The sequence below is a fragment of the Mytilus trossulus genome, chromosome 12 (genome assembly GCF_036588685.1).
Source record: "Mytilus trossulus isolate FHL-02 chromosome 12, PNRI_Mtr1.1.1.hap1, whole genome shotgun sequence".
NCBI lineage: Eukaryota > Metazoa > Mollusca > Bivalvia > Mytilida > Mytilidae > Mytilus > Mytilus trossulus.
The window spans coordinates 43,392,153-43,404,212 of record NC_086384.1 but is presented as its reverse complement, the minus strand read 5'-3'; the positions used below and the strand labels follow the sequence as shown (position 1 = coordinate 43,404,212).

General features: G+C 32.5%; 1 protein-coding gene across 1 annotated transcript in view; it reads right to left on the bottom strand.

Moving 5' to 3' along the window:
* Nucleotides 1-12,060, bottom strand: part of LOC134692154 (kinesin-like protein unc-104) — a 107,395-nt gene that overhangs the window by 38,080 nt on the left and 57,255 nt on the right. Inside the window, exons 15-24 of the mRNA XM_063552593.1 lie at nucleotides 9,688-9,763; nucleotides 9,053-9,215; nucleotides 8,348-8,488; nucleotides 7,693-7,746; nucleotides 7,378-7,459; nucleotides 6,712-6,784; nucleotides 5,570-5,672; nucleotides 4,774-4,856; nucleotides 3,820-3,888; nucleotides 2,800-2,972 (exon numbers count right to left, since the gene is read on the bottom strand). Of these exons, the coding sequence (XP_063408663.1) occupies nucleotides 2,800-2,972; nucleotides 3,820-3,888; nucleotides 4,774-4,856; nucleotides 5,570-5,672; nucleotides 6,712-6,784; nucleotides 7,378-7,459; nucleotides 7,693-7,746; nucleotides 8,348-8,488; nucleotides 9,053-9,215; nucleotides 9,688-9,763 (1,017 nt within the window). The remainder of the gene's footprint in view (nucleotides 1-2,799; nucleotides 2,973-3,819; nucleotides 3,889-4,773; nucleotides 4,857-5,569; nucleotides 5,673-6,711; nucleotides 6,785-7,377; nucleotides 7,460-7,692; nucleotides 7,747-8,347; nucleotides 8,489-9,052; nucleotides 9,216-9,687; nucleotides 9,764-12,060) is intronic.

The following is a 12,060-nucleotide window of genomic DNA, read 5'->3' as shown; positions in this document are numbered from 1 at the left end:
GCTGAAAAAAGAACTAAAATAAATTTACACATGAAATATCATTATATTAAATTATATAGGGAATGACGAAAAAAGTTAATCTCTCATGCAATGAATTTGGACATCAGTTACAAATATATCTACTTAAAACATTTCATGCTAATTTCAAAATTCATTCTCTTTAAAAAAAAAATATAAGAACAAAAAGACTTCTTTTCTGAGGACAAGTTCAATATTGAGGACAAGATAAGTGTGTAACTGATGAAATTTTATGATGAAGATTTTGAGCTTCCAACTTTGCCCAAGAATATGAAATATGTAGTGATGAGAATATTATTTGTAGTCAATGGCTGTGACTAAATTTTAACAGTAAAATAACCAAACAGGCAAAAAGAAACAGATTTATACACTTTATCATATCTCTAAAATATATATCACAGGATGTATTTTAATATCAATGTAATGAATTTTATAAGGATATCATGGTTTTAAAATCTTTAAACTAGAGGCTCTAAAGAGCCTGTGTCGCTCACCTTGGTATATGTGAATATTCAACAAAGGACACAGATAGATTTGTGACAAAATTGTGTTTTGGTGATGGTGATGTGTTTGTAGATCTAACTTTACTGAACATTCTTGCTGCATACAAATATCCCCATCTATAATGATTGGCCCAGTAGTTTCAGTTGAAAATGTTAGTAAAAATTTACAAATTTTATGAAAATTGTTAAAAATTTACAATCTGTTTGTCTGAAATTTTCAGGGCAGATAGATCTTGACCTGATAAACAATTTAACCCCTTGCCAGTTTTGCTCTTAATGCTTTTGTTTTCGAGTTATAAGCCAAAAACTGCATTTTACCCCATGTTCTATTTTTAGCCATGGTGGCCATCTTGGTTGGTTGACCGGGTCACCAGACACAATTTTTAAACTAGATACCCCAATGATGGTTGTGGCTAAGTTTGGTTTAATTTGGCCTGGTAGTTTCAGAGGAAAAGATTTTTGTTAAAGATTACTAAGATTTACGAATAATGGTTAAAAATTGACTATAAAGGGCAATAACTCCTAAAGGGGTCATGTTGACTTATTTGTAAATCTTATTTTGCTGAACATTATTGCTGTTTACAGTTTATCTCTATCTATAATATTATTCAAGATAATAACCAAAAACAGCAAAATTTCCTTAAAATTACCAATTTAGGGGTAGCAACCCAACAAGAGGTTGTTCGATTCATCTGAAATTTTCAGGGCAGATAGATTTTGATCTGATAAACAATTTAACCCCATGTCAGAATTGCTCTAAATGCTTTGGTTTTTGAGTTATAAGCCAAAAACTGCATTTTACCCCTATGTTCTATTTTTAGCCATGGCGGCCATCTTGGTTGGTTGACCGGGTCACCGGACACAATTTTTAAACTAGATACCCCAATGATGATTGTGGCCAAGTTTGGTTTAATTTGGCCCAGTAGTTTCAGAGGAGAAGATTTTTGTAAAAGTTAACGCCGGACGCAGGACGACGACGACGACGGACGACGACGACGGACGACGGACGCAAAGTGATGAGAAAAGCTCACTTGGCCCTTCGGGCCAGGTGAGCTAAAAATGAACATAATGATTTAGTATTCTGAACAGAAAAATTCTTGGAATCATTCAAATATGTCATTTTCATGTTTTCATAGACTAAAAAAACAACCATATAATGCAATACTATTCATAATACTTACACTATCTTAAAACACTTTTCTAAACCTATTTCTGATTTTCATTTTGAATCCCAATTTAAGTCTAGAAATTAACTTTTTTATTACAAATAAATTGGGAATGTGTCCATGAGACACAGATGATGACCCTGCTTGCATATCATATAAAGTTATAAAGGGACATAGCTGAACAGTGGTAAAAGTGACACCACCAAGATGCAAACTTGATGTGTAAATATCATAAAAAGAACTGAAACTTCAGTGGTTGTGTTTAATTGTTTTTCAACCAAATCATGTCAAATAATGGTGTTTTTAATTTTGTGGCTTACTAGTCAACATTTAACGAACAGTCAGTTAAGTTAGGACCCAAAAAACTAAGGCACTGGTTGTATAAAGATTTTCAACCTTTAGTGAAATGCATGCCTGAAGCCTGTTTATCAGTACAATGTTAAAGGACTGTACTTGCATGTACGTATTTTAATTTATAAGTTAAAAAAAGGGTTTAAGGATTCTGCAGAACTCAGTGTCTCGCCTACCTTTGCTGTTAGTTGCAGGCTCAACAAAAATTGAGAAAAATTATTTTAAATTTTCCTCCAGAAACTATCTTTTGATTGTGAGAAGCTTCTGTCCAAGTTTGGTAAAAATCCAGTGTGGTTTATGAACCTAATAAATGTTTTAAACTTTAACTGCAGATTGTATGTAATGTTAACTGGAAAAAAACTAAGTCAATTTATAAATTATATATGGAAAAACAGGAAATAAATTTACAACATTTGGTTCTAGAATCTAGGTGAATGTAATGTTAACCGGCAGAAAAAGTAAGTGTATTTATGAGGAAAATACAGATAAACAGGATTTGTTTTTACATTTTTTTTTTCTGAATCTATATCTTATGGCCGTAAACAAGCTTCTGTCCCAGGTTGGGTAGATATTCAGGATATTTTAAGAAAATTATTAAAATATTAAAGACTTTAACCGCAGAGTGAATGTAATGTTAACTGGCAGACAAACTAAGTCCATTTATGAGTAAAATCAAATATGACCAAGACAAGACAAACTATTTAAACTAAACCTTAAAAAGACAAGACAAATTTATAAAAAGATAAAAAAAAAAAACATACTTGAGTTTATCTAGGCACCAGTAATGTGTGGCTCCATTTTTGGTGTCTTGGACTTCTACAGCTACAATTGTCTTTGGGAATGGCCTGGCATCGTCCCTCTCACCAGATGGCAGTAGGTCTGGAGGCAGTGGGGAGTAAAGGGTGTCGGTCAATAACACAAACTGGAACTGAACCTAAAAGGATGAATGTTATTTTTAAATATGATAGAAAATCATAGCTATGACTTCATGAAGTGACATGTTTATGAATGCATAATATAATACTGTGGATTTTACTTTTTGTGGGTATCAATATTAGGGGATTGAGAGAAACTTCCACTTTCTAGGATATTTGAATTCATGATCTTGCCAATCTCTGCATATGAGTAAGATTTAAATTTTGTTATTCATCAAACATTTGAATTTGTGGTTCTCCTGTAGCCACAAAATCCATGAGTATTGGTATCCAATGAATCATCCACATTATGTAGCTTTTGCCATTATCATTATACTTTGAATACAATAAATAATAATGCAGTATAAAGGTTATATTAACATGTATAACACCTACATTTGATTTTTTTTTTTTTGTCTAGGCAATATGATATAGTTTCTTAATCTTTGGCTGAATGTAGGCCATACAAGGATCACAACAGATGAATGGAACATGGGCTATAAACAACCTCGGGCTATTCATTTAAAATGTATGTCGGAGGGTAGGAAGGGAAGTTCAATCATTGAATGTGGGTCATAGGTCTTTTTTCAGTACCCATCTATTACCATCATGCAAATTTTTTTTTAAATTATTCTTGGTTATAGGGATATTTTGAAATTCCAATTCTACCCTCCCATATACATTTTAATGAAATAGCCCTTACTTGTGATATCTAATTGTAGCAAAATTTTAGTTAATTTTCTGTTTATTCTGTTAATATTTAAGCTTTTCTTATCTATAAGACTTATAAATCATTTGTTTGTTTATTTGTACATAACAACTTTCAGAATATGTGTACAATGAATGCACTTGTAAAACAACACCTACCTTTTTACTCAGTTCCACACTTATTGCATTGGCTTCTTTCAGGAATATAGCATTACCCCATAAATCATCCTGAAAAATATTAACATTAATAAAACTTTTACAATCATAATTCTTTTAAAACGTGTCAGAGGAGTAGTGTTTTATAAACGAAAAATAAAATGATTGATTGATTGTTGGTGTTTTAATGCCACTTTTTAAAGTGCCACATTTAGGCTATTTCGTGTTGGCCTTTTTTTATTGGTGGAGGAAGTAGGAGTACCTGGGAAAAAAAACGACCTTTGTGGAGTCCAGTGCACCTGCACAAGTGGGGTCAGAACTCACAACCTCAGTGTTGACTGGCTAGTGATTACAGTAGTAGAACTACTTATACCACTTGCCAACCGAGGCCCCTCAGACAAATAAAAGACAATGATTATGTCCTCTACTAAATTGATTTGATTTAATTGTTGGTGTTGAAAGTCATTTTCACCACTCATGTCTATAGGGTGGCAGCCAGTTTTTGTTTGAGAAGGAAACAAGAGAACCAAGAGAAAACAATTTAGTCTCTGCATGAAAACAAGCAATCCTAGTCAATTAAGATTGGTGTCGATTGCTCTTCCCCTGGGGCCTGCTTTAAAATCACAACCTCATTAATGAAAGGCTAATGATACTGTAGATCAACTACTCAGACCACTCAGTAATATCCACTGAATTAAAGATAGGGACAACAAGTGAAATGGAGCTACTGATTACTGATGACACCCCAGGAATGAAATTGTTGAGTGATGAATATGAAAATACATCACATGGTATAGCTGACTTATATAAACCCTGAAACCAAATTTCAGAAATCCTTATAATGTAGTTCCTGAGAAAGATGAAACGAAAAATATTCATGGGAAGGATAGCGGACAGACAGACAGAGGTAAAACAGTATAACAAACTTTTTTTAAAAGGGTATAATAATATCCTTACCCTGAGAGAAGTAAACTGATGATACTTCCATTTCCTGAATGCCCAGGCAGCAAGTTGTCTTTCTTTCTCTGTCCATGTATACTCTACAAACATACAAAACACATGCAAGTAGTTTACAACCAAGTAGCAATACTGTGATACTTATCTTAGGGAAGTGTTGTAATTAAATGAAACACCAATATTTAATATTACTTGATTATCAATTTAACTTATTTTCAAACATTGGTACGTTGAAATCATAAAGAATTCACAATTGTTTTCCTTTATTTTCCCCAAAAGTAACCCTCCATTACAACTTAAAAGCTTACCAAGGAAGAACTTTATAAGGAAATGTAGCATTCATTATCCAGAAAAGGTTGCAGTAAAATTCATTCAATTCTTTATCAGAAAATTTGTATTTACCTAACAGAAATTTGTAAAGAATGCTTTTAAATTTACCAACAGAAATTTGTATATAGATATAGGAAGATGTGGTGTGAGTGCCAATGAGACAACTCTCCATCCAAATAACAATTTAAAAATTAAACCATTATAGGTTAAAGTACGGCCTTCAACACGGAGCCTTGGCTCACACCGAACAACAAGCTATAAAGGGCCCCAAAATTACTAGTGTAAAACCATTCAAACGGGAAAACCAACGGTCTAATCTATATAAACAAAACGAGAAACGAGAAACACGTATATATTACATAAACAAACGACATAGAATGCTTTTAAATTTACCAATTGAAATTTGTATAGAATGCTTTTAAATTTACCAAGAAAAAATCTTTAATGATAGCTTTCAAATACAGACCTTGTTGTTCCTCTTCTGCAACGTCTTCCATGTGACATACTGATGACATCATAGAGTAAGTCTCGACCTGCTCCTGTAGATTTTGTATACGAGTCTCGTAATCCTAAAAAATATAAACAATACTGATGACATCATAGAGTAAGTCTCGACCTGCTCCTGTAGATTTTGTATACGAGTCTCGTAATCCTAAAAAAATACACAAAATCGTAATATAATGACTATTTATAATTATAAATTCAGTTTCTAAAATAACAAAATAACAAAATTTTCTACCAGTTACCCAGCTGTCATGTGATCTGGACAAGAATAACACATAATTGACAAATTACATGACATTTGCTGGATATGATCTAAATATAAATTCTACCACTGCATCGAGTGTGATACGATATTTATCCACTCGAGACAGTTAAATCTTCAAATTTAAAACGCAAGGCTCCCGAGCGTTTTAAATATTTAAAATTCAACTGTCTCCAGTGGATAAATATCATATTACACTAGATTTGGTGGTAGAATCTGTTTCTCTAATGATACCAAACAATGCGCAGGCAAACGTATTCCTTCTTTGCGACTGATCTGCAAAAAGATGTGTTCTTTCCATGTGACGTCATCAGGCATGGTCACCTTTTTTTATGCCGTCACAATAGGAAATTCAGAGGAAAACAAGAAAATTCGACGTCATAATCAGATTTTAACCAATGAAGAACTGAGATCAAACAAACCACACGTTGATTAAATTTTTTTTATACAATGGGTGCAGAAAGGAATAAATTGACGAAGAATTAGAGAAAGAAAATTTAACATACTGATAAACCTCAGAAGATATAAAATCCAGCCAGTTGTGCCAACAGCTTTTTATGCCATTTTTACTAAAAAAAATTGGAATGTTTAGCATCTTGACTAGCCCAAGTACATATGGTTTCTATAACATCTTTCACAAAAGTGCATTAAATTTGTACATGCACTAGTAGATAAATATACATAGATTGCAAACTGTATATAAAATTCAAATTAAATAAAATTTCAACTATAAATATAAATCTGTTATAAATAGAGTATAGCAAAACCTTCCCTTCATTTTGATACATTCATAATATAGGTGCAATTTGTTTCTATACTTCATTTATTCAATTCAATTTTACCTTCCTTTGTTGCTCAAATAATATGTCTGCTTCTTCTTTTTCCTTTTTATACTGTTCTTCAATTGCAAACAATCTATCAAAATAGAAAAACTGGTTGTAAAAATTAACATATGGATATGATCAAATTCATCCAAAATGATAAAAAAAAAATCATGTTTTATTTAGTTTAAAAATGTGTGTACAGGAAGACCAAAATAAAATTCTATTAAATATTTTAAATACTGTGGATTCATTTATTAATGTGGATAGTGGAAAGCTTGCATTTTCGTGGATATTTAATTTCGTGGCTAAGGCAAAGTTTGCATACATTCATTAAGAAGATTTGAAATTGGCTGAACATTTAAAATAGTGGTTCCCCTTGGAATCCACAAAAATTGTTATCCAACGAATATTAATGAATCCTCAGTAGGTTATGATATTTTCTTTAAAAAGGCCTGATAATATCGTCAAGTCAATTCCAATTAAACATAAATGGACCAAGAGGGGGCACTTTTGAAAAGAGCTGGTAAATACCCAAAGAGGTAAATTTATAATTTCACTATATACCACATCCACCCTCAGTGCCCACAAATAAGACATAGTGGCATTATATTTTATTTATTTTTTCGGACTCAAAAGTATGTTAACCATAACATTCTATATGATCTAATAAAAAAGTAAACTAACCTTTGTTCCATATCTTCTTTCAAATCAACTCCTTGTTTTTCCAATAACTCTAACTGTGCAAATGTCCAATCAACTGGTTCAGCTATAAATAGATACATTTTATATTATTGCATCTAAATATTATCTTTCAGTAAGTCTAATGTAATTCTTTTAAAAGCTTTTTTTTCTGTTACTAAAGTTCTTACAAATAAATTTTATAATTTCTGACAATGTTCACATATTGTATAATTATGACATCATTTCAGGACAAAAAGACTATTATTTTACATCTCCATTTTGAAATCTTAGAAATATTAATTATAAGTAGTAACTTACACCCAGTGGTATCAATCTGTTCAAAGTCAATTAGATGTGCTCTGCTTTGTCGTGCTGAAATGGAAAACAAACAAATTCTAAATCAAGTTGCATATTCACTTGTCTTTTAGTTGAGTGAAGCCATTTAAATTTATATTTTATAGTGTGTCTCCTATGCTTTTTTGTAACACTTTTGTTTCAGGTAAGGGTGAAGGTTGAAAACAGTTAAACCTGCTGCATTTGTTTGCACCTGTCCTTAGTCAGTAACCCAATGTTCAGTGCTTGTCGTTTGTTTATGTTGTTCGTAAGTGTTTCTCGTCTCTTGTTTTTTATATAGATTAGACAGTTGGTTTTCCTGTTAGAATGGTTTTTCACTGTTCATTTTTGGGCCCTTAATAGCTTGCTGTTTAGTATGAGCTAAGGCTCTGTGTTAAAGATGGTAGCATGGAGAGTTGCCTCATTGGCACTCATATCACATCTTCTGATATCTATCTGTGAGTTTTGTTTCTTAGCAAAGAAGAGTTTCATAAAATTTGGATGATGATGAGAATTGAAATGGGATGGATGGAAGGACAGTCAAGGTAAATGCCTCCTGTCCCTGTTTGCTTATTACCTCCCCCCCCCCCCCTCCCTTTTCCCCTCCCTGGCTACACCCTCATATTGCTCTAGACTTTACCTTGTTCTGGATGATTGAATCTGAAGACATGATGTTTTCCCAGGATCACTCTTGCTCCAGTCTTCATCTCCATGGCCTCATCAATCTTCCTACCATTAACATAACAAAGAGCTCCTTCACATGGTATCAAGGTCACAGTTTCTGTTAGATATATATAATGTTAATTCTGAAATTTTTGTCATATTTTGTTTCGGAAAATTATGATAGAATAAGTATATACAAATTAATAGTTGCATTATAAATTTTGATAGCATAATTTGTGAGCTTAATTTTTACTTCCAAAAGTAATACAATATAAAATGAATATGTAAATCTCGGTTTATGAAAATCATGTAATTATTTTACACTAAAGAAAAGCCTTAAAAGACAAGTTACAGCTAATGGTATAATTTTGCTTTGCATATCAACTAAAATAGCGCTTTGAACTCATCTGAAAATACCACAAAAATAATCTTTTTTAAAACTGAAAAATTACTGATTGAATTCTTTCAAAAAGATAAAAATCTGTAAAGAGAGCACATAAAAATGACAAAAAAAACAATCTTAAACTTATCTTAAAATCATCAAATATCCAATTTCAAATCCATAGATTTTTCTTAAAAAATAATATGTTGATGATAAAGAAATTTCTATTTTAATGATGTATCTATTTACTGTTCTTTGATCTTAAAATTGTAAATCTTAAAATAAAGATACTTCACTTACTATCTTTGCATTCAAAATAACAATGTAATTCCAGAATAGTAGTGCTTGTGAGTTGTATGTCCTGATGACTCCCTCCGCCTACTTTGGTCGTTCCTTGTTTTATGTAGTACAAAAGACATTCAGACATTAGGGGATCTTCATTCAAGTTTACTAGATGTGGGGTCTGTAAGTAAATGTAATCATATATTGTTTCAGTATGTCAATATTTCAAATCACAGTATGTTTGCATTTCTTGGCTATAAATATATGACGTTCCTGTTTTTATACCGTTATCTACCATTTCCATTCAACCGCGAAGTATACTGCAATTGTTGTACTTCAGTAGTCTATAACATTATGTAATTGTCCCTCAACGCCACCCCTGTGGCCAAATTAGTCGACACAATAAAAGATACCACAACTTAGTAATAGCTTCAGTGTTGTGGCCTTTGAATCTTTTTGTATACATTATATGGAAAAGTTTAAAACTCCAAAATCAAAAAGTTTTCGTAAAATTACAAAAAGCCACATTAATATATTAAAGTCTTTACACAATATTCATATGTAAGTTTTCAAACTTTAAAAAAAACCTACCTTGGTCTCTTTTTTGATTTCCAACATTACCGCTATCAATATTTTTAATCTGAAAATTTTACCTTTTTCGGTGAGAATACTCCTATAGTGGCTCCATCTTCTTTTAGTGCCACGCCCATTTCTTCTAATACTTTCTCTCTAAAAATAAGATTTACAAATAACAACAGAATATAATCTTTAACAAAATTGAACAAGAGTGCACACGCTGAAATGTCTCGACTTCTTTACTAACCATTCATTTTATGTTGATATTTCTAAATATAAAGCTTTACTACAAGTATCACATAAATTTAACATGATCCAAGAAAACAAGGTCAAGGTCAGGTAAACCAAACGAGAATTACATGTACACCTTACAATCATTTAATACACCAAATATAGTTGACTTAACTTAACCAAGAAAACTAAACATTGACCAATGAACCATGAAAATGAGGTCAAGGTCAGATGAACCATGCCAGACAGACATGTACACCTTACAATCAATCTATGCATTAAATATAGTTGACCTATTGCTAATAGTTTAGGAAAAACAAACCAAAACACAAAAACTTAACACTGAGCAATGAAACGTGAAAATGAGGTCAAGGTCAAATAAAATCTGCAAGACTGACATGTACATCATAAAATATTTCCATACACCAAATATAGTTGACCTATTGCATATAGTATTAGAAAAAAAGACCAAAACTCAAAAACCAAACTTTAAGTCTAAGATGCATGAAATTTTTATTATTTGTTAGTAGCTTTGAACTAGCTGTCAGTTAAATGGAGTACTCTCAGATCTGTACCTAGTGTCTTTTGTTGTAAGGATGTACAAGTACCCGTCCACTACCACTTGTATTTTTGTCTATCTGATGAGTTAAGCCTTTTTCAACTGATTTTTATAGTTTGTGTGATGTTGTACTGTTATACCACTGTCCCAGGTTAGGGGAGGGTTGGGAGAAGCTAACATGTTTCACCCCGCCACATTATGTACGTATGTGCCTGTCCCAAGTCATGAGCCTGTAATTCAGTGGTTGTCGTTTGTTTATGTGTTACATATTGGTTTTTCGTTAATTTTTTTATATAAATAAGGCCGTTAGTTTTCTCATTTGAATTGTTTTGCATTGTCATTTCGGGACCTTTTATAGCGGACTATGCAGTATGGGCTTTGCTCATTGTTGAAGGCCGTTACGTGACCTATAGTTGTTAATTTCTGTGTCATTTTGGTCTCTTGTGGAGAGTTGTCTCATTGCCAATCCTACAACATCTTTTTTCTATTTGACCACTGAACCAGGAAAATGTTATCAAGGTCAGATGACACCTGTCAGTTGGACATGGTCACCTTACAATCATTCCATACACCAAATATAGTAGACCTATTGCTTATAGTATCTGATAAATGGACTTGACCACGAAAACTTAACATTGTTCACTGATCCATGAAATGAGGTCTTGGTCAAATGAAAACTGTTTGACAGGCATGAGGACATTGCAAGGTAGGCATATACTAAATATAGTTATCCTATTACTCATAATAAGAAAGAAATTAACATTACAAAAAATCTTAACTTTTTTTTCAAGTAGTCACTGAACCATGAAAATGAGGTCAAGGACAATGGACATAAGACAGGCGGAAACTTTGTAACATAAGGCATCTATATACAAGCTTTTAAGTAGTAAGCTAACACCTACGCCACCACCGCCGGATCACTACCCCTATGTCGAGCTTTCTTCGACAGAAGTCGCAGGCTCGACAAAAATGAATATAAAGTCAAAATTCATCTAAATTAGTATCTAAATGGATAACAATCAATTCAAATTAAGTACTGAGTCCATTTATGCATACAAGACTATATTTGTTCTTTGTTGAAAATAGGTTAACCTAGACCTATGACTATATACAGTAGTATCTAAGGTCATGGATACTTCCAGGAAAATTAGTATCAATAGACAACTTTCGAGTTCATCCGTCACCGGAAAAAACTCGGCAATTATACGCGCCTTTATCACAGTCATCTATGCGTTTAGGGGCGTCGTCACTTCCTTACAAGGTTGAGCGAGTGGTTGGAAAATTATAATTCTATATTGTACGAATTATTCGGCAAATTGAATTCTAAAAATAGACAATCAACACTGCTGTCATTAGGGAATTGACAGTAAGTACCTACAGAGCAACCATTATTTCTAGTTTATCCTGCACAAAAACGATCACTAAGACTAATAGTGCAGGGATACAGGCGAGCCCCTCTATCTGGTAAATGACGTCATAAAGGCGTGCATAATTGACGAGTTTTTGCCGGTGACGGATGAACTCGAAAGTGGTCTATTGGAAATTCATTAATCAACAGTACTGTAAATTCAGAAATTATTGCAAGGTTTTATTAATTCAAATAATGCTAATCCTTAAAGATTGCATTTGTGATATCTGATACATGTAACTGTATGCAGCT